The sequence below is a fragment of the Rhinichthys klamathensis genome, unplaced genomic scaffold (assembly GCF_029890125.1).
Source record: "Rhinichthys klamathensis goyatoka isolate OS25496 unplaced genomic scaffold, OSU_Roscu_1.1 h1tg000076l_1, whole genome shotgun sequence".
NCBI classification, from domain to species: domain Eukaryota; kingdom Metazoa; phylum Chordata; class Actinopteri; order Cypriniformes; family Leuciscidae; genus Rhinichthys; species Rhinichthys klamathensis.
In genome coordinates this window covers 3194585-3216450 of record NW_026606618.1, presented here as the reverse complement: position 1 = coordinate 3216450, position 21866 = coordinate 3194585, and the positions used below count along the sequence as shown (strand labels likewise).

General features: G+C 36.1%; 3 protein-coding genes across 3 annotated transcripts; 2 read left to right on the top strand and 1 right to left on the bottom strand.

The window, feature by feature from the left end:
* The first annotated feature begins 97 nt into the window (after positions 1–97).
* On the top strand, positions 98–5663 carry LOC130085273 (probable polypeptide N-acetylgalactosaminyltransferase 8). Its single transcript, XM_056250976.1, has 11 exons — positions 98–281; positions 877–1105; positions 1725–1891; positions 2156–2339; positions 2422–2619; positions 3498–3612; positions 3709–3894; positions 3990–4127; positions 4223–4318; positions 4391–4558; positions 5522–5663. The coding sequence occupies exons 1-11, from the start codon at positions 104–106 to the stop codon at positions 5654–5656; spliced, it is 1794 nt and encodes a 597-aa protein (XP_056106951.1). The 5' UTR covers positions 98–103; the 3' UTR covers positions 5657–5663.
* A 1256-nt stretch (positions 5664–6919) lies between these two features.
* ribc2 (RIB43A domain with coiled-coils 2) lies at positions 6920–13081 on the top strand. The gene is made up of 7 exons (XM_056250990.1): positions 6920–7069; positions 7153–7234; positions 9530–9841; positions 10809–10927; positions 11020–11247; positions 11365–11531; positions 12991–13081. The coding sequence occupies exons 1-7, from the start codon at positions 6953–6955 to the stop codon at positions 13067–13069; spliced, it is 1104 nt and encodes a 367-aa protein (XP_056106965.1). The 5' UTR covers positions 6920–6952; the 3' UTR covers positions 13070–13081.
* Positions 13082–13185: 104 nt separating this feature from the next.
* ada2a (adenosine deaminase 2a) lies at positions 13186–17743 on the bottom strand. Its single transcript, XM_056250978.1, has 9 exons — positions 17404–17743; positions 16733–16952; positions 16439–16649; positions 15665–15792; positions 15490–15580; positions 15299–15407; positions 15003–15160; positions 13921–14123; positions 13186–13782 (listed from the first exon to the last, which is right to left on the bottom strand). The coding sequence occupies exons 1-9, from the start codon at positions 17702–17704 to the stop codon at positions 13692–13694; spliced, it is 1512 nt and encodes a 503-aa protein (XP_056106953.1). The 5' UTR covers positions 17705–17743; the 3' UTR covers positions 13186–13691.
* Positions 17744–21866: the final 4123 nt, after the last annotated feature.

The window sequence follows — 21866 nt, the reverse complement described above, 5'->3', positions numbered from 1 at the left end:
TAACTACTCCCGGCCATTACCGTGTCAGAACCAGGCAGTGAATCGTGAATAGGGATTCATACTATACCCTCATGCCATTCCAAACTGCAAGGATATTTTGAAAATGAGGGTGGCTGCAAGAATTGGTTTGATAGTTATTGGCGTGATACTGATAGTTTACAGTCTTATGTACATCCCATTTATCAGACAGGAGAAGAGTAATGACAACAGGTTACAAAGGCCAGAAGTTCTGGAGGCTCTTAGAAGACTGAAGAGAATAGAAGATCAAGTTGATAAAATAGGTGAGTTTACATATACACGAGTTTAAACTTAGGCTACATATAATTCATTAAAGTAAGGTTATGCGTATTTGGCGAGTTGTCCGAAGGGAGGGCTCCGAGCTCGAACTTGGCCCGAACCCAGAGTACTCCCCATCCCAGGTAGTAATCGACTAGTCCGAAGTGAGGCGATGGGTCTGGGATGCTGTAAAACTGTCATAGGACAGAGGTAAGTCTGCTGAATATGTCTCCTGATGCTAATTGAGTTGACTTGGTGAGCGTCTCCCATGTTAATGGGAGTGAATTATCTGAACGTGCTCCTCCCGAACTTTGTAAAACAGCAGCATACTGACTCACCTCTGTGGTTGCAAGCCAATAAGAAGAAGAAGAAGAAGACGACTCACCTCTGTCCCACGACAGTTTTTCAGCATCCATCCTCCACCCCAATTCCTAGCTCACTCGTCTTATCTGTTCCTATCTCAGCCAGGGAAGGGGCTAGGACTCTGCGTTCGAGACACATTTTGAATTCGGAAAGCACGCCAAATACGCATACTCTTTCAAGGTTTTCATTATCTTGTGGCACTATCTCCAATGTTATATTGACTACTTTAATTTTCAGCCAAATTCATAGACGTCAAAAACCAAAAAGTCAAAGAGACTGTTGTGAAGCAGAGAATTGAGGTAAAGAAGTTGTATCCACAATCGCCTCTGTTCAGTTCATGGGGAGCTGAACTCACAGTAGAGGAACAGATGGAAGCAGAGAGGCAGTTTCAGGAGTACGGATACAATGTGTTCCTCAGTAACAGATTACCAGTGAACAGAACAATCCCTGATACTCGAGATCACAGGTAACACCTTCATAACTTAAAAAAAAAAAATAGTTTCCTGTAACATTCCTTATTATTCTTGAAAATAGCTGCGCTGCTTTTTTCAGGAATCTTAAAGTGACAGTACCGGTCAAAAGTTTGTATTAGTATTTTTAATGTTTTTGAAAGAAGTCTTTTATGCTCATCAAGTCTGCATTTATTTGATCAAAATACAGAAAAAAACAGTCCTATGATGAAATATTATTACAATTAAAAAGAATGGTTTTCTAATTTAATACTTATTCATTTCTGTGTTGGAAAGCTGAATTTTCACTATCATTACTTTTCATTTAGTTTCACATGATCCTTCAGAAACATTCTAATATGCTGATTTATCATCAATGTTGGAAACAGTTGTGCTGCTTAATACTTTTTATAACCTTTGATACTTTTTTCAAGATTCTTTGATAAATAAAAAGTAAAATTCAAATAAAATCGTTATATCACAAAATGTTTAAACATTTCACAATATAACAGTTTTTTTGCAGTATTTTTGATCAAATAAATTCAGGCTTGTTGAGCACTCTACTCCAAACTTGCTGGTTCTAGTAGTGTATGCATTTATAAACTCATTTGCATATATGTATATATATACACACAGATGTGCTGTGAAGATCTACCCAAAGGACCTGCCATCTATTAGTGTAATTCTGATTTATTTAAATGAGGCTCTGTCAGTCATTAAAAGGGCAATCCGCAGCATCATTGACAAAACGCCTGCTCATCTACTAACAGAAATCATCCTGGTGGACGACTACAGCTTGAATGGTTAGTTTTACTCAAATAATTTTACTTCTTAAATAAATAAAATAATAACAAATATTTAAAGTTCCTAAAAAAATGTGTTAAGCATAGAAAAATGTAATCAAGAAAAGTAAACTTAATTAATGAAGAATATAGAAAAATCGCTAAAAGACAAAAATACTGATTAAGAAAAACATTTACAAAGGGCATGAGTTATTTTAGTAAATATTATTATTGATTATATAATAAATATTAATAAATAAACATGCATATTTTATTTAACTACAGAGGATCTGCAAATGGCTCTAGATGAATATATTAATCTAATTAATAAAGACAAACTTGGCTTAATCAAGAAAGTGAGACACAAAAGGCAGATGGGTCTTGCCAAGGCAAGAGTTTCAGGCTGGGAAGCGGCCAAAGGCCAGGTGGTGGCCATTCTGGATGCCCATATTGAGGTTCACAAGGAATGGTAAATACCACAATCTGATTATTATAATGTGAGGGATGTATTATCTTTGCCAAATAAATATTTGACTGCCTTATTGTTCTAGGGCAGAGCCACTGCTTGCAAGAATCAAAGCAGACAGGACAATTGTGCTTTCGCCAGTGTTTGACAAAGTATCTTTTGACAGCCTGGAGGTTATTAAATATTACCCCTCTGCTCATGGTTTTGACTGGAACCTTTGGTGCATGTACGAGTCTTTCCAGCCAGAATGGTACAAAATGAACGACCCATCAGAACCAGGAAAGTAAGTGGTGTAACTTTTTCACCATTTTAAACAGTTTAGTTTCATGATGCACTCAACCAGTGTATGGATTTTAATAAGGTTATTTTGTCATTTAACATCGGAGTCTGACAGACTCTCCCCCTCCACTATGCATGGAAATCGGCGACAGTTGACTGCACGAAGTGTCATTCTCAAAAAATTCTGTTGTTTTTAACTCTTTCCACGCCATTGATAGAAATCTACGCCTTTCCGTGTTTTCACTGTTATACGGTAGGGGTGCTATTACACATCTTCTGAAGGAGTACTGAATCTTCAGATCAAAACACATGTGAAGAAGCAGAACTTCAGAACGGACAACTTTTTTCCAAAACTCTGGCAGGGAAAGAGTTAAATGTCCCTGCAATTTGACAGATACATTTTAAAAAAAAAGAAAAAGAAAAAAGCAATTTTTACTCCCATATAATAATCCCAGGACATGTCAACAATACTTAAGGTCCCCATGAAATTTAAATGGACAATTCTTTTTTTTTTTTTTTTGAGAGTAGCTATTTATTTAAAAAATGTATTCATTAATATAATTCAAATTTATTTAATTCATGTGACCCAATAATCTTTAATCAAAATAACTTTCCCTCCCTCTTGCAGCGAGTCAGTGACATCTCTTCCTCCTCTGATGTGTTTATTTGCGCGACAACCTGTCAATCACATGACATCACCGCAATAGCAAATTACAACCATCCAATCAATTCCCAAAGGGCAAAATTAAGTCCCTGCCTTTTTTTTTTCTTGTTTGAGAAGCCGTTTCACTCCGATATACATCACAATAGGAAAAAGACTATCACAACTTCCATTTCATGTCGGCTTCAATAAATAGTCAGTTACTTTTTCTGCACTATTAGGAGTCCCTCAATCATGGGTATCCTTGTCGCTGATCGTCAATTCCTGGGAGAAATTGGAGTTTTGGATGAAGGAATGACAATTTATGGAGGTGAAAATGTTGAACTAGCAATACGTGTAAGTTATTACTGCACATTGTGGCACCAAAAAATGCATATAACATGTAAAAAGTGCTTGAATATAATCAACATCTGATTTTAATGAATAAATCAGGTCTGGCTCTGTGGCGGGAGTATTGAAGTGGTGCCATGTTCAAAGATTGCTCACCTTGAAAGAGCACATAAGCCTTATTCACCGGATCTCAGCAAACCCATGATTCGAAATGCTCTGAGAGTGGCTGAAATCTGGATGGATGAATATAAATCATATGTGAATATTGCCTGGAATATCCCTCTAAAGGTAACAGTCATAGTAAACATTGTTTCAAGGTCAGTTCAAGATAAGTTGAATTTTAACAGTCTTGTTTAGAACTATTCATTTCGTTTTTCCTCTAGGATCATGGGATTGATATTGGTGATGTGACTGAAAGAAAACAGTTACGAGAGAAACTCAAATGTAAGCCCTTTAAATGGTATCTGGAAAACGTATATCCTTTACTAGACAGATGGAAAGACATAAAGGGTTATGGCGGGGTAAGTTGCTCAAAGTCTTCTAATATACACAATTTCCCTCCCAAGAAGAGATATAAATAAATGAATTAAACTGCTGCTGTTTATTTTCATGACAGTTGAAGAATGATCTTCATGGAGGCTACTGCGTTGATGAAGGACCTGTTCCTGGAAGTGTACCTATTCTGTATGAGTGTCATTACTATGACTCTCAGGTATGTAAGTGTAAACCCTTGCTGTGAATAGCTACGTCCAAAATGCACTCTTCATTTCAACATCTCTTACAGCGTTGTTCCTACAACAGTAATGGAGAGATATACATTGGAGGAATCAAATCTCACACATATAACTCCAACCGTTGTCTAACGGATCCCGGTAGTGGAAGCACACCGGCGTTACATGACTGTAAACAAGCCAAGGAGAAAGAACTGAGTATATACTGGGACTTCACTCAGGTATGATCCTCCTCTGCATTTTATTCGTTTATTCATTTTTATGGAATATTTCACACCGCATTGCTTACCTCTTTTAAAAAAAAATATATATATAATATAATATATATAATATACTGTATATATATTTTTTGAACAATCGCTAGGACACATTTCTCAATACTTAGGTCTTTTTTTACGAACTACCAAAACAACCAAAACACTTTATACATGTCTCAAATCAACTCATTCTTCCAAAGCACTTGCAAAGGTTTTCAGCAAACAAACACACTTTGTCAATCATAAAACACTAGCATCCAGGTATTATACAATGTTTACTTTTGTAAAATTTCTTTACAAAGCAAAAATGACTCTCTACTACTTATAATTCACTGCAGCATGTTACATGGTCAATGTTTGCATTACAGTACAAACATGTTTCCTAAGTTTTCCCCTTTTGAGTGGATGCTAATGAAATTGAAAGACTAACACTTGTGCAGGTGTTCAGTTCCATCTAATTGCTTTGATTGTATTTGATTTTTTAGATTCAGAATATATTTCAATATCGTATTACTGTAGAAATGGTGCAGATTTATGTCTTATTCATTTTTGTGTTGTGCAAGGTTTTGTTTGTTAAACTTAAGTTTAACAGTTTTTAAAAAAAGAGTTTGTTAACGTGCAAAATGGCCTTTCTAGTACATAAAGTTTTGGTGGTGTTTGTGTCTGTGAGAAAAAAATGTATGTAAATTGAAAGATGTCGTCGTTGGATGCATTTTGTACCAAAGCAATGATAAATGATCCACAGTTTAGCCCACATAGACTGCTGTTGTGATCACTGAAGAGCTGTGAAAATGTGACCTAAGTATTGAGAAATGTGTCCTAGTGATTGTAAAAAAACTAACATTTTGAAATGCGGTTATTCTGTGCTCTGTCTCTCTCTGTCTCTCTGAATTAAAACTTAATTCAAATTTTTGGATTTAAATTTAGGGAAATGCAGTAAGAAATCGAAAGACAAACCGTTGTCTCGAGATCGGACAAGGACAGGATTCCTACTATCATCTCATTTTGCAGACATGCACAGGACAAAAATGGACAATACAACATGTCATCAAAGACTTTTAAAAGGTAACATTGTAAAGGGAATAAATGAAGAACAAACTTCAAAACAAATGTGTGTGTGTGTGTTTCAAACCCGGTAACAAGTTTAAATTAACTGCCAGTTTAACCCCTGGTTTAACCTGATAGGTGACATCAATAAAAAAATGTCATTAAATGGTTTCCTCAAACACTGATAAAACTATTACAATATAATAACAGTGTTATATTACAATATGAAACAGACTTAGTTCTTTGTGAACCTCGGAGAGAATGGTGTCTTTGTACCTTTGTCTGCTCAGGGAGGGGTCGTTCCTCAACCAGACTGTCCGGCATTTCGGCATCTCAATTCTTACAACAGTAAAACCTTTTTATTTATATTTTATAATCACATTTTGTCATCAATTAAAAAATTTAAATAAATGGTTTCCTCAAACACTGATAAAACGATTACAATAAAATAGCAGTCTTTGTGTGCAACAAAAATTAAAATGTTAGATTATAAAAAATTTTTTTAAAGTATTTTACAAAAAAATAAAAAATGCAAAAAAAAAATAAAAAATGCACAACAATCCAAAGTCTGGAGGTTGCGGCATCAAAAAAGAATAGGCCTACTGATTCCCTTATCAGGGGAATTTATAGCGAGAAAAGGTTTATGGAATTGCAGTAATAAAAAAAGTAGGTAACAGGGTCAAAGCAGAAGTTTTGAAATGTGTATCTTTACCTGTATATACTGTTTAAATAGGCTACATAATAAAAATGTATCTGTGTGTGTGTGTGTGGTGTCATTTTATTTTAGCCATTCCATTTAACGCCTGTTGCATAAATCCATAGCATAAACCTATAGCCACCATGTTGTCTTAAAAGGATAGTTCACCTAAAAAGGAAATTTATATGTAATCATTTACTCACACACTCATGTTGAATACACGTGAATTTTGTTTCATGCATGTGAAATTGTCTAGCTACCGTGAATTAATAAGACTGATCTGCTTCCATAGTAAATGATGACATTTGTATTTTGGGGTGAACTATCCCTTTAAGAACTAGTTTGACCGACTAGCAGTTAACCCAGGGTTGGGTGATCATTCTTACTTTTTCAATTACAATTAGACCAATGATGTTACTAACTTGGAAAAAATATGAGCAGTCTTGTAGAAAAAAAAGAGAGAACTTGTATGATAGAGGGCGCAATTCAAACAAGTGATTCAGTCTCTTAGCAACGTGTTTGTTTGTGGGTTTCCCTCGTTTCGTGACATCCAGTTGGTCGATTGTAACATTTCATTGCTCTCTATATCGATCTATAGATAGTGGTGATATACAATGGATCAAGTTGAGCTTCTGTCAGACCGAATCGCAGCTGTTCAACTTGACAGAAAGAGAAACAGGGAACTGCAACGCCGAGAGAGGATCTTTAATGACAAAGTCCGCACGATTGGAGTAAGTCTGTTCGCTGAAAACATCTTTATACAGCTGTAAATAGCATTTTGCAAATTCGTTTTGTTGATTTCTATCTTGGACAGCTTGACTATGATGCTCTCGACCATCAAGTTAAAGAACGAAGAGAGAAAGACCAACGCGAAGCAAACGAACTGGAAGTCTATGGTGAGTAACACCAAAACCAGCAATATTACAATTAACATTTTCAATTTCTGTTTTAAAATAATAATACAAAATTCCAGATGGTATTAACTGTCTGGAAAAAATTCTAATTAAAATGCTGACATTTTTGGGCACTATATATTGGGGACTACGACTATCAGGGGCGTAGCAACCGGGGGGGACGGGGGGGACACGTCCCCCCCACTTTTAGAAACAGGTGATTCTGTCCCCCGCATTTTTTTTTACTCCGCGCCAATATTTCCGCCCGTGTTCTCTGATTTGTTACTTAGACTTGAGTGAGCTAACATTCAGCCAATCACAGCGCGAAGCATCTATTGGGCGCGTCTGCCATGAGCTTCAAATCTTTTGTTGCTCTTGCGAATTTTCGTCTTTGTTTAGTCGCTTTGCTGTTTGGCCGTCTAATGCACCCCAGAAAAAAAGCAGAGGACTACATCATTTTTTTTCAAACACACACTGTTACAGTATGTCGCGATGACATGAATCACACGTAAAGTTTCCTTATTATGATTTAACCTACTGTAACGCTGTAAGAAGTGTAAGACAACAGAACCCGTATGGACCTCGTCACGTCGCGCCGGATTGTGCCGAGTGTGTGTTAAATGCTCTCCTACCTGTTGCTTTGGATAAAAGCGTCTGTTAAATGAGGCATAACAGATTATTCCCAGCAGGCACACAACGTCATAAGACGTTGATATTTGGTTAAATTTTGGTTGCGACGTCGGGTGACCAAAATTCAATGTAAATTCAACATCTAATGTCAATGTTAAATTGATGTCCAATACCGAATACATTGATTTAGGTTTTATTGATATATTTTTTTTATAAAATGTCTGTTGTATAAAATTACTGTAGGCTATATGTAATCTGTTATACTCATTGAACACTTTTTTTGGTCCAACTGTTAGTAAGATAAAAGTTAGGCCTATTGTTCAAGTGTAGTTTAACTGAAATATTGTAAATATCATAAAATATCTTTATTTCATAAAAATAAAGTATAGATGTCCACAGTTGTCTGAAAGTCCCAAGTCCTGCAATATTTTTTTTATTTCGAGTATGATTTCACAAAAATAGGTTGCTGTAAACTATCATGGCATGTTCCCAAATTTGGCACTAGGGTGCTGTAAAATGCCAATTGCTATTCCATCTAGAATTTATTATTATGAACATCAACTTTCAGTCCCTCCAGAAAAACGCGATTATGCGATCGCATGATTCAATGCATAATCAGCCAAAGTCCGCATATTTATGCGGGGGCATTTTTTCAAATAGGCCTACGCCGCACTTTTGCCGTATAAATTGCCGATTTCCACGCAGAATATGCGGCGCTTGTATGATTTCATAATCCCCGCATTTTTGTTGCAAAAAAAAGTCACATATAGCTATCTTAGCAGAAAGTTGAAAAATGTTGCGTTTGCTTCACACGAGAGCAGCCGTTTCCCCCTGTTGCCATGGGAACGTTATGAAGTGACGTAATTACGCGACATGAACATCATTGAAAAAAAAAACTGTAAAACAGGAAACATTTTTTTCATATTTTATTTATTCATTTTTACTGAAGTTGTAGCATATTCCTTTTGTAAAGCTACAGAACTTGTTTGACTCATCAATGTTTTGTAAGTTTGAGCCATGTGTTTATTAAGGTCTGAAATAAAACAAGATTAAATATTCCAGCACTTTCTGTGATGTAGTATGTTTGCTTATCATAGGAAGTAATAAGAAATAGCTCTTTACATTAAGGTAGTAGCCTAGTGAGAACAGGGTGTTGGGGAATCACTTTTTCTCTCTTTTTCATCAAACCGCAGTTTTTGTAAGTTCCCGCAATTTCATCACATAAAATTGCAAATATCCTGCATATTCCATCGCCGCATAATCAAGGATTTTTGCCCGCAACAATCACAAAAAAACTCCGCATTTTTCTGGAAGGACTGACCTTTGGGTCACATCACCACACCATTTTGTCCCCCCCACTTTTATAATGGCTGCTACGCCCCTGACGACTATACGTGTGTGTGTGTGTGTGTGTGTGTGTGTGTGTGTGTGTGTGTGAGAGAGAGAGAGATGATGGGTAGGTTTAGGGTGAGGGTCCGTGTAAGGGGAAGATAAAACACAGTTTGTACAGTATAAAAATCATTATGTCTATGGAAAGTCCTCATACAACATGAGTGTGCGTGTGGAAAGAGGTTTTTTTCCACAAAAATGTTTTTGGATAACTTTAATAACATAACTCACTATTACATTGAGGCTGACTCAGAAACTTCTTCTCCTGTGTGTTTTCAGCTGATGACCTGCTGTGCAGTGATCGTGTAGCCTGTGTCCTGGAGCAGCGGCAGAAGAAAGATGAGCGTCTGCTGAATGAAGCCATCGTGCAATTTAGGGAACAATTCCAACAAACAACCAGCAGACGTGAGTTTGATCTGAACGATCCAGAGCTGCTAAAGAAGCAGGAAGGTGTACGGATTCTCCCGGGACTGACTGGAGAAGATCTGAGCCAGAAGGACAGGCTGAGGAAGCAGCAGGAGCAGCTCAGAGCATGGACCCTTCAACAGCAAGAAGAACTAGAGCGAGCGAAACAACAGCTTCAACAAGAAGGTACGTTCACTCGCTGAATGGCAGCTCCTTATATCTGAGCCCTACCAATTTTCAGTGACTTTTGGTCCCAGTCTTGAATGTTTGCTTGATTCTTTCTGAAACTACATTATGGCCGTGAATCGATTAAAACTAATTTGTTGCACAGGTTTTTTCGCACATAACCTAACAGCTTTGTAACACATTAAAACCCCAAATGAATGTAGAAGCAACACGATGACCGTTTATTTTAAATTATATTTATAAATTTAAATGAAAATTAAAATACAAATATATAAATAATTGTGTATTTTTAAGGGCTGTGCAACGATTAATCTCGATTAATCACATCCAAAATAAAAGTTTGTGTTTACATAATATATGTGTGTGTACTGTGTATAATTATTTTGTATATATAAATACACACATGCATGTATATATTTAAGAAATATTTGCATGTATATACTGTATATATATACATAATTTATATTATATATAAATATGAATATTATATATATAAATTACACATTTTTATTAAATACATACATGCGTGTGTGTGCGTGTGTATTTATATACAAAATAATTATACACAGTAAACACGTATATTATGTAAACACAAACTTTTATTTTGGATGCGATTAATCGAGATTAATCGTTGCACAGTCCTAGTATTTTTAAATAAATAAATCTTTATTATTATAAGTCATCTTTTTATTAAGTACTATACTTACATTTTTCAAATTTGTTTCTAAATTTTGGGGATAAAATGACTGCCATTCAACAATGTATTTGAATAATTGTTAACATGTAATTGGCAGACTGCAAATTGTCAGTCTACTGATTTTATTAATAAACAATAACAACAATTACAGAACATGTCATTTAAACATGTAAAAACAAATAAACTTACAACAATCATTTCATAAATCTTAATCAAAATTATTTCCCCCAGCCCTAGTATCAATGCTTTCTCTTTTTACAAACTGTATAGTGCATCAGCACGATCAAAGCAGAATGTCTCTGGATAACCGAGCTCTTGAACTGCAGAAGATGGAGGAACAATACAAGAGAGCTGCAGCCATCGCCACTAAAGACTTTAACCGGGCACTGGTGAGTCACTGACGACTGAAGTCCACAAAGTGGAAACAAAAAGGCTTTATAATTCAAATAGAACTCAATTTTCCATTGTTCCTTGACCACAGGCTGCAGAAATCACACATCGCCGTCTACAAGAGTGTCACGAGGAAGAGGAGAACAACCAGACGGACATCCTGAACCAGCTAAATGGGGACCTGCTGATGGAAAACCCTGAACAGAAAGTAAGTGTGCTGGGTCTGTCCCGCCTGCGCAGGGACTGTTACAAGGGAATGAGTCCTGAAGAGCTCCAGCAGTACACGCAGTACCAGCTGCAGCAAGCAGAAGATAGGAAGGTAAAGCACAAAAAACTTTAACTCTATTAATAAGTAACATCATGAAATGTTGCCAAAGATCAAAATATTTTTGTTAATTTGTTACGTATTTGTTAAAAAGCGAACAAATATGTGCAGAGCGCTGCCGTGAAGCAACGTGAGAAGGAGCTTCAGGAACATCACGAGAACATGACATCAGCCCGGGCTGCACTGCTGCTGGAAAGACAGCAAGCGCGGATTAATAAGGAGCTGCGCAGGAGTTTGGACAACACCAACGCACAGCTGGCCCAGACCCATGATGCTCGGTGAGTTACAATGGGTTTGGTTGACTAATTAGCACACACTTCTGAAATAATAATCTTACAGTAATTTTAATTCATTTGAAATGACTGAATTTTAGGGCCCTATTGGAATTGCTCTGTTTATTCTTCTTCTGCTTCTTCATCGTCTTCTCTGAAATGAATGGCATTTTGAGGGCCTAAACATACTCGAAAACTCACTAGACTGTGTGCACACGTGTCAAAAGTGCTGAAAATGTACATCTGATATGGGTTTCAAGAAGTCAGTGGGGCCAAATGGCTTGATAGCGCAACTTAAATTTCAACAAAGCGCCCCAATGCATCAATGTAATACGTGTCACGTTCACGTACAAAATTCTGTAGGCACATGTAACATCCCACACATCCTGATTTTGCTGAGTTTTTTAACTCGTTAACATATTTTGTTGATAATGGTCCGAAAATTGAGTAACTAACCCTAACCCTATCCCTTCCCCTAAACCAATCCTACCTATAAGTGATCCCTAAATTCGGAAATGATGGTGAATAACACTGATGTTGAAGCACCTAACCCTGGTTGTAAACCTGAACATAAACTGTAAACTTGTCCCTCAAGTCTGATATGTTGATTTTAATGTTGCTCCAGGATCAACAAAGATGATGGACTTGATGAAATCAGGTTCTACTAACATCCCAATGGGGGTTAAGCGCAACAACTTCCGTATTCTGTCAAATATTCCGTATTCGGTTCAGGTCTTTTGTATGTGCTTCATTAAATATAGAGCTGTTTTACTCAAGATGCCCTCAAAGTAGCTATGAGCATAAGCTATGTCCATCGCATATGCAGATTGATATCTAAAACTAAGTATTTTATTTTTCTCTTCTAACATTCGGATATTCAAATTGAATAAAATTGCAACAATAAACATAATTAGCCGATTGATATCTGAATCTGACAAGCGGATACGATGAGAACTGTTTTCCTGTTTGTTCATGTGACAAAGTCTATACCTTCAAAGTCATACCCTAAATCCAACAAGAAGTTTTAATTTTCTCTGTAATTTTTGTGCAGTTTTTGCCATTTCCAGACATCCTACTTTAACAAACTATGCTTAGAGATTTCATTTGTATTGATTTAGCTTTTTAAAGTTAGTCAGTGGACTACAACAGTGTTGTTTTTGTTAATTTATTGAAAACAAGATATAACAAAATATTAAAATCTTAAGCTAAAATAAAATATAAATACCACATGAAAAAGTTAAAGGAAAATTTGAAATGTGTCCTTGGCAGCGAAGTACTAAAATGACAAAATTTAAATATTAATAAACTAATGCAAATGACAAAAACAGCAAAATTACTAAAACTTAAACTAAAATCTAATGAATTCTAAAAATATTAATAAATACTAAAATTGAAAGAAAATAATTCTCTGTTACTTGAGTTATTTATTTTGTAACAAATGCAAACACTTTTTTACCATTTACAGGAAGGAACATCTCCAGGATCTGTACACCAACATTCCAGACGAGCGCTACTTTTCCCAGTTTAATACCAGCAGTAGATAAACATTACAGCGTGAACCTGAAAGATGAACACCATCTCGGCTCAGCAAATCAAGAACAATAAACCGTATCATTTTACAGTCAACACCTTGGCTTTAAATAGACGGGGGACTTCAATGGAAGTGTTTTGGAATTTTTAATAGGTCACAAAGATGACAAATGTTATGTGGAGTTGTCACACTAGCTTTATTTCATTCATGTTGTAAACAAAACGAGTTACATATTCATAAAGAACTTAAAGAATTTAAAACACCCTACCTAGGTCAGTAAAAATATACTTTTAAAAACTTTTTTTCATGAAATAGAAATGACATTATAAACCAGAATTTGTATGGTTTATCAGGTGTCCTAATAAGGTGATCATAAATCACAATTAGTATTTACAAAAACGCACACAAAACCGCTAGAGTCCTCCATTTTGTTTCGGTGGAAGTACAGACGATCAGTACACGGGTTCTGCACCAGATGGCAGCACAGGCCAGTTCAAGATTTCACATTCAGTTCTTCACAAGTAACAGCATTAATTGCAGTATTCACAGCACAGTATGTTCACCAATATGGCAAACAAAAGGGGGAAAACTCCTGTAAACAATACCTTTAAAGCCGTGTTTTTATGCAAAGTGTTTTAAAGTAAACTTTCCAAAACAAACTTGTCCCATTTTACCAGCAAAACCTCAATAGCCTCTTTCTTTCTTTGACTTGGCAATGAGCTGTACCTAGAAATGAAGAGCGAGAGGTAAAATAAGTTACAAATAAATTATAAAAGTATATTGTAGGTCATAAAAATGCCCAAATAAACTCACAAACTCATCCTAAAAATCCTAAAATAAGACACTTGTAGACAGTTATGTTACCTGAGGGAGTTTATGACCAGCTCTTTCAATGTGCCTAAATTAAAGCTCATTCCTCCAAAGCCCATGAAGGCTTCATAGAAATCGTGTGAAAGGCCGGTGGCCCGAAAGAGAGCTGGATCATCCGAGCTGATCACCAGAGGATGACCCTCAGCCATCAGCACTGTCGCCGGGTGGTCCCGCAAGTCTGAGACCAGTTTCAACACCTGACAAAGGGTCACAGCATTATTAGTATTTTCAAATAAGACACAGGCAGTTGCAATGAAACAAAAATATAGCAAAGACTGAAAGAGGAGCATAGTGGAGAGCTGAAAATATGTATAACGTATAATATGTGTTACCTACTTATTGGGAAGAGTAAAAAATACTATATATGTAGTACCTCTCCCATGTATGTACTCACTTTAACTTTTCAAAAACCATTACTTGTAATTTTTCTGTTATTTAAAGTGACAAAATGTCATGTGGTGCGACCGTCTGGCCATGTTGTTTTGGAAACGTCTTTGAAATAATCTACCGGTACATTTATTTTCTGCACTATTTCGCATTATTTCCAAAGTGTAGGAAAAAAGTTTTTTTTTATTGTAATAATATTTCACAATATTACTGTTCTTACTGTATTTTTGATCAAATAAATGCAGCCTTTGTGAGCATAAGAGACATCTTTCATTTTCCCCCCTTTTTTTCAAATCTTACCGGCCACAAACTTTTGAACGGTGGTGTATATTGATTTCAAATAGTACATTTAATTCAAAACAGACCTAAAACATAACATAACCTTGCACAATATTAAATTAGTAGAACATTTACATAGTATATACTATATTATTACATATTTATAATATTCATATTTTTTCACTATTTCTCTCGTTCATTAACATGTTGTTATTGTAGCATGTTTATAAATATCACAAACAGACATTCATCAGAATTGTGATTTGAATTAAATATGAATAGGAATATAGCTACCTAAATAATTCAAATGTGTTATTTGGAATAACAACATGAACAAAAACAATAGGACCAGGAACATGCATTGAGGAAGTACAGTTTGGACTTCAAAGGCATACCGAGTGATGATATACCTGATTTGAGATGGGGCAGATTTCAATTGGTACGCCCATCTTTCTAGACATCTCTTTAACTACAGGGTGACGTGCCAAGGCAAAGCCATGACCTATACGTGTGGTGTTGAATAGAAGAGCATCCATGAGGTTCTGATCGACATCTGTTCCCTGTGAATCTGTGGGAAAAGCGAATGAAATATGTTACTATAGCAACTGTGAAAAAAGAACAAGCGCTCAATCATTTTGAGCCTAAAGGACGACTTTGAGTTACACTGCTTTGTACCAGATGAAAGAACAAAGATGTCAAAGGAAACCTGTCTCTCCTGCGTGGAAAAAGTAGGGCAGATTAACACCCCTGTCTTCAGGTAGACTCAAAGCGTCCTTGAAGTACCACAGAGGTCTTCCAAGGTCTTCTTGTCCTACCTGGAGTTATAAAAATGATAAAGTTGATTCACGTATTGGATATTTCAGCAATATGCTCATCAACGAACCATCAAATACTCACAAAGTCAAAGCCTGCCATGATGTTTGGAAAGTTCCTTTGTAGTGCCATTGCTTCCTCCACTGCCTTCACTGCCTCTGTTGCATTTATTCCCCTAAGAGCAACAGGAAATGATTTCTATTCATTCAGATCTTCTTGAATCAAACTCATATTTGATCTAGTTCAATGTTTATCTCACCTGTGGACGGTAAAAATAACCCGAGCCCCTAAGAAGTCTGGGTAGTGTGCCGTAAATCTGCTCACAACTTCCTGGCAGGCCCGCATACTCCAGTCCTTATCATGCAGTCTGCCATCAAGTTCATATGTCTAGACATTTTCAAATAAAAATGAGCACATATTACTTTTCATGTATTGTACATTCTATTTTATATGGAAGCTTATTTCCACCATGGAATAATTTTTTTTTTTTTTTTAAAGTTTGAGTTTACGACCCGGTTTCACAGACAGGGCTTAGATTAAGCCAGGATTAGGCCTTAGTTCAATTAGGACATTTAAAAGCTTTTATAAACGTGCCTTAGGAAAAATATTACTGGTGTGCATCTTGAGACAAAACAATGGAACTGACATATTTTAAGATATATAAGTGCAAGTTGCTTTCAGTTAAAACAGCTCAAAAATGCATTTAGTCTTAATAATTTGAGAAAAAAGACAGAACTGCGAGACATAAACTCGCAATTCTAAGAAAACGCAGAGAGAAAAAGTCACTAAAATGTTGAAATTACTTTTTATTTAATTTTTTTTTATTCTGTGGCGGAAACCACAAAAGCGAATTGCGAGATGTAAACTCAGAATTACGAGTTTGCAATTGTGAGATATAAACTTGCAATTGTGGGAAAGTCAGAATTGTGAGATAAAAAGTCGCAATTACCTTTATTTTATATTTTTTGGCGGAAACAAGCTTCTATAATTATAAATGAAGTTTGTATTTTATTAAGGAGAAATGTATCCATACCGCTGGCAGCAGCGCCCTGATTTCCACAAACATGATGTTGTCCTCATAAAACTGTCTGAGACCTTCATAAAGGTAGTCTTTAAAAACGGGTGCATAGGTGACCAGACCGTAGGCCACCAAGAACGCCTGTTCAAATCTCTTCCACACACTGTCTTGGCTAGGATAGTCTCTGTCTGGGTCCTCAGTGAAAAGTGTGAGATTTCGAATGAAACTGTGGAAACAAACATCCCTCAGCTTGAGACAAACATCCCTCAGCTACAGTCTCAGATTTACTGCAGTTTTCTCAGGCTCTACCTGTTGTCCAACTCGGTGCTGTTTTTAATCTTCTCCCTGAGGGATCTGAGCAGGGTCCATGAGGAGCAGCGTGGACGAGATGCAGGCTGTCCGGAAGAGAAGATAAACTGCACGGTCTGCTCATCTGTGAAGCACACGTAGCAGTTCTCCCTGTAGGTCACGTTCTTCACTAGCCAATCCACATCTACCATAGCAAAGTCATGAACATGCAGGGCCGCACCTGGACAAAAGATGATTTGGATAAATCATTATACTTATTTAATTTATTCCTGTGATGCAAAGCTGAATTTTCAGCGTCATTACTCCAGTCTTCAGTGTCACGTGATCCTTCAGAAATCATTCTGATGTGCTGATTTGCTGCTCAAGAAACATTTACTATTATTATTAATGTTAAAAACAGTTGTGTTGCTTAAAATTGTTGTGGAAACCTTTAAAAAATGCAGGATTCTTTGATGAATAGAATAGAAAGTTCAAAAGAACAGCATTATTTGAAATAGAAACCTCTGTAACATAAATGTCTTTACTGTCACTTTTGATCAATTTAATTGATCCTTGCTGAATGAAAGTATTAATTTCTTTCAAAAAACATATTACTGACCCCAAACTTTTTAACTGTAGTAACAGTCGAATCACAAACTACACAATATCTCTGCATCATTAGATTACTGCACCTTTAGGCATCTTTTGAATCAAACTAAAAACAGGGCTTTGATCGATGAAGCGCTTCGCCTTGAAGAAATGCATAGACGGTGGGAAAGGTCCTGCTTCTAAATCATGCTGCTTCAGTTTCTGAAGCTTCGAGTCAAGCAGTTTCTCTCTCTCGTTCAGTGTTATGTTGCCTCCTGTCCGTCTAGATGCCTCCAGTCTTATCAGAGCCTCCCGCTTCCTGGGATCTGGTCCACAGTTACATGATGCACACCACAGAAACAGCATCCACATCCGCACCAGGGGTCTTGCTGTCAGTGTGTGCATGGCTGTGATGTAATTCAACCACCGATCTCTGCGCTAATGCTGAAAAGTAATGAAGTGGATTGTTAATTATTTAAATGTGCATTACATGATTTTTGGTTTATGCTTCAATGACTGATATGATGTTCTTGGATTTAATACTGACAGATGATGCAGTTCCACGCAAAAGTAAACGTTTTCCATTACTGTAGCCATGTCAACTATGATTATATTACAATAATTTATTTAAATATAATAAACAAATAAAGTGAGTAGAAACTGGTGCCTTTGTCTCACCCATGGTTAATATATTATGAGAGTAAAATCTATTCATTTAAATAAAAAAATTAAGTGATTAGTATCTGGCTAGTCATGTGATCTTAAAATGGCAGCCACCAGAAGAGGATCCCCTTAAAGTTTTATGTAGAAAACGGCAGTTTATTATAAATTCATTAATATGTCATCATTTCTAAATGTACATTAATTGATTTTTATTTTTTATATTTTAAGAGGAGGAAAAAATACTAATTTTACTGGTTTAAGCTAAATGTACTAGCAGTATTGAGACTTCTGTTAACCTGTGAGGTCTGCAGTTATAAAGAAAAGGGGTTTTGCCCACAGCTTTGCACTTCTTTCTTTTTTTCAACGGTCAACTGTTACTTTGAGAACAGTTTCAGCCATCAACCACAGCTGTTCCCTAATGCCGGTGTAAAATCAGCTGTCAGCTGTTTGAAACTGTTTACTTCTATCAGCAAAGTATAAACTATCACAATGATATAAAATGAAATCTATCAATCCTTCTAAAACAACGTGACCATCTGTTAGACTCAATTAGGTTACTTGTAAACAATCCACATGACACACAACAGCATGTCGAGCTGCACTCTACCTATTATCAGTCATGGTTAAGTTGTCTAGCTGTTGTCACGTTTTCTTCATACTTCAATTCTGATATCGTTTATAAACATCTGTCGAATTTCAATGATTTAGCGATTGATTTATCAAATAAAGAGGTTTTCACCCAAAACACTTTAAAACTGCACCAGTAAGTTAAAGTTGCCTGAATTAATCCCAAATAAACGTACAGAATAAATAAATACATTCCAAAACACAGCGAATTAGAAAATGTCTTATCTGGCGATTGTATACAATGGATATATACAAAGACACCGACCGTAAGTGTTTTAACCGAGCTCCCGATCGACTCTAACGCGTTACCCTACCACAGTACAGACTTCCACAACAGAAAGTGACGTCATGTCTTTCCTTAAAGATCATTGGTTCTGCTGTGTGGCAGTGCGCGTGGACAAAAGACCCGAGAGGACAAAGATGTATACACGCATTCTAAATCTAGCTATATTAACTGGATTTCGGGCTTGTTTTCCAAAGTTTACAAGTCCACAAATATACGGGTGATTATCATGTCCAGTGAGGTTTCTCAGGCGTTTTGAACCCTAACTGAAATCTTATTCACTTAATTAACTTAATTCATCTTAAATCACTTTTAGTAGTGCCATGTAAGTTTTACAAAGGAGAAATACACAAATGAAAACAAGTGCAAAATCTAATGAAACGTAATTTATTCTAAGAAATGTACAGTATAGAAAATACTTCGGTCCATTTCCAAAATAATTTGTCATTCAGGTAAGAACTTGTAAACTTCACATAATGAAAGTTACAGGTGTCGTTTTGGATTCCAACTTTGCTGATGAGGTAAAGTGAACCGTTTCAAAACAAACATGAAAAGAACATTTATATTTAAAAAGACAAAAATTTACAAAACACAAGAGCAAATAAATATGATTCACATTTAACCAACTAGTAACTTAACTAGTACAGACAGAATAGATGGCAGCAGATACGTTGAAGGGTGGATTTCAAGAAATAAAGACCCAATACCCACCAATAAGAGAATGAAAAAAATAAAAAAACATCTGTACACAGCAAAATTCACACATTCTTGTAGTTCATTACTAAATCATCCCTTTACATATTAACAGTGGAGTAGTACAGTCTTCTGACAGACTGCTAAAGTGATACAACTTATGAGCAAAGACAGGTACAAAATGGTGGACAACTTCCATGTCATCTCACAGCTGCTAGTATTTCCATATCCCTAGATCATAAAATACATATAAACAGTTCACGTGTCTACAAAAATACTCGCCCGACATTATGCACCATCACAGGATTCTGGGACAAAAGACCTCAGTGTACCACAAACATCACTGTCAAATCCTTTGTACAAGGTGCACAACCTCTTTTCCACTTTAAAGTGTGGATTCCATAAAACAACAAAATGAGGGCAAACATTTGAACCTAGGATGCTGCCTTCATTTCACTGATGGTTGTAAAAAACCAACATTCAAAAGGTGGAATGCAGATGTTTTAATCATGTTCAAACTTGGCACTGATAAATTAATAACGACCATTCGGTTTTGTGAGTGGATATATTAAGGCTATAGTGTTGATTTAAGGATCAAGCCGTCAATCAAGAAAAAGTATAGTTCTGAGTAGAAACATGAAAAAGTGAAAAAAAAAGAAAGAAAAAAATATTTTCATGGGTCTAAGAGGGGAATAGAGAATGTGCCACATTCTGACATTATGAGGTAGATTTTCTTGCTGCCATATCACAAATTGCCGTTACTATTTAAAGGTTGATGAGCTGAATAAAACATTAAGTCAGACAGACCATAAGGACACATAAAAAACAAGCTGATATTCAAAGTAATTCATTTAGTGCAGGACAACAATAGGAGGAGCAATGAAAATAAACAAAACCATTCTACTCCATTTTCCGATCAGCCCTTGTCCCCCATAAAAAATTAAGCATTCAAAACAAATATTAGACTAATTCAAAGAACAGTGTGACAAATTACATTAACCACAAGACAAGTACTGCTTGTCTGGTTTCTGCGTCTGTACTGAAGATCACAGATGAATTGAAGTTAATCACAGTTCCAGTGACATTTCATTGGAATTTTTTCACTAAATATTAATTCGACAATACCCGTATTAAAACCACTACACCCTGAGGACATATTCAGTAATTTGAATTAAAAGAGGAAGCATTCATGTAAAATATGAGCACATCGACATTTCTCCCATTTAATAAAAGGAGTCAGTGTAAAGGCTGATATATACACTCATCTAAATGCATTGTTAGTATTGTGACTCCAGCTGGTAATTTTTGTGACAAATGTAATTTTCATTCCAATATGTGAAAAATATTTTAAGACCGATGGCCAATGAAGAATGATATCAGGTCACAAACAATAAACCAGCCTTCAAGGAACCCCAAAAGCTATGGATTACTAGTAGACTGTAAATATTAAGAGGTGAAAGATACCTCAGTATCTGAAATCTGATTCATTCTGTGCATACATAATTTAGCAGGACACATCAATAGGGAACAAGACAACACATACGAGATAGAGACAACTTAAGTGAAAAGTTAGAATTTAGTCCCATACTAAGAAGCACACATCTAATTTAAGTCCAAGGCCACTCATTCCAGTATGAAAGACTATTCCTAGTGCATAACAAATAAAGCAGCCAAGTTCTCTCCCAGTCTAAGAAAACCAAAGACAATCTTCAAATTGAAGTGGCATTAAAAGAATGCACATCACCAGAAATAAAGTGGATACTATGCTTTAGTTGAGATGAACACCACCTCATTAATACACTCCAGGTGTGGTGTTTCCCAGTGGAGCAGAAGATCCATCTTTTATTCATTGAGTTGAATTACTACATCTAAAATCGTTCAGAACATTCAACAAGTACATGAAGGCAAGAGTCTAGTTTTTTCCAAGCTTCATGGACAAACTAAAGTAGTCTCAGTACGTTCCTTACTACACCTGAGTTTAACTTTGTAACTGTTTAATGGCATCTTGCTCTTCTCATGGACAAAAATTCAGTTTCTTTGCTTCCTAAGAAACAGCCCGTGCAAAGGAGCTTGGAGATGTTGTTTCTTTTGTAGGGACTGAGTCCAAAGACATTCCAGGCTGAGAAGAGAAGCTGCAGACCAGTATAATGGAGTTTAAACAGTATTAACAGGACTGAAGATTCACTGGTCAATGGTCATTGAGCCAACCTCTTATCAAGGTGGGTAGGATCTGGGCTCCAATTGGTACAATAACTTGCCTTTTTCAGCAAATAATTACAATCAATCTTCCTTTCCACAACC

Coding starts and splice junctions, on each gene's coding strand:
- ribc2 (XM_056250990.1), top strand. CDS start 6,953: ATGGATCAAGTTGAGCTTCTGTCAGACCGAATCGCAGCTGTTCAACTT. Junction 7,235..9,529: donor AAACGAACTGGAAGTCTATG/GTGAGTAACACC, acceptor GTGTGTTTTCAG/CTGATGACCTGCTGTGCAGT. Junction 11,248..11,364: donor AGCAAGCAGAAGATAGGAAG/GTAAAGCACAAA, acceptor AAATATGTGCAG/AGCGCTGCCGTGAAGCAACG.
- LOC130085273 (XM_056250976.1), top strand. CDS start 104: ATGAGGGTGGCTGCAAGAATTGGTTTGATAGTTATTGGCGTGATACTG. Junction 2,620..3,497: donor GACCCATCAGAACCAGGAAA/GTAAGTGGTGTA, acceptor CTGCACTATTAG/GAGTCCCTCAATCATGGGTA. Junction 4,559..5,521: donor TATACTGGGACTTCACTCAG/GTATGATCCTCC, acceptor ATTTAAATTTAG/GGAAATGCAGTAAGAAATCG.
- ada2a (XM_056250978.1), bottom strand. CDS start 17,704: ATGCACACACTGACAGCAAGACCCCTGGTGCGGATGTGGATGCTGTTT. Junction 15,581..15,664: donor GTTATTTTTACCGTCCACAG/GTGAGATAAACA, acceptor TGTTGCTCTTAG/GGGAATAAATGCAACAGAGG. Junction 15,161..15,298: donor TTTCCACGCAGGAGAGACAG/GTTTCCTTTGAC, acceptor CTTTTCCCACAG/ATTCACAGGGAACAGATGTC.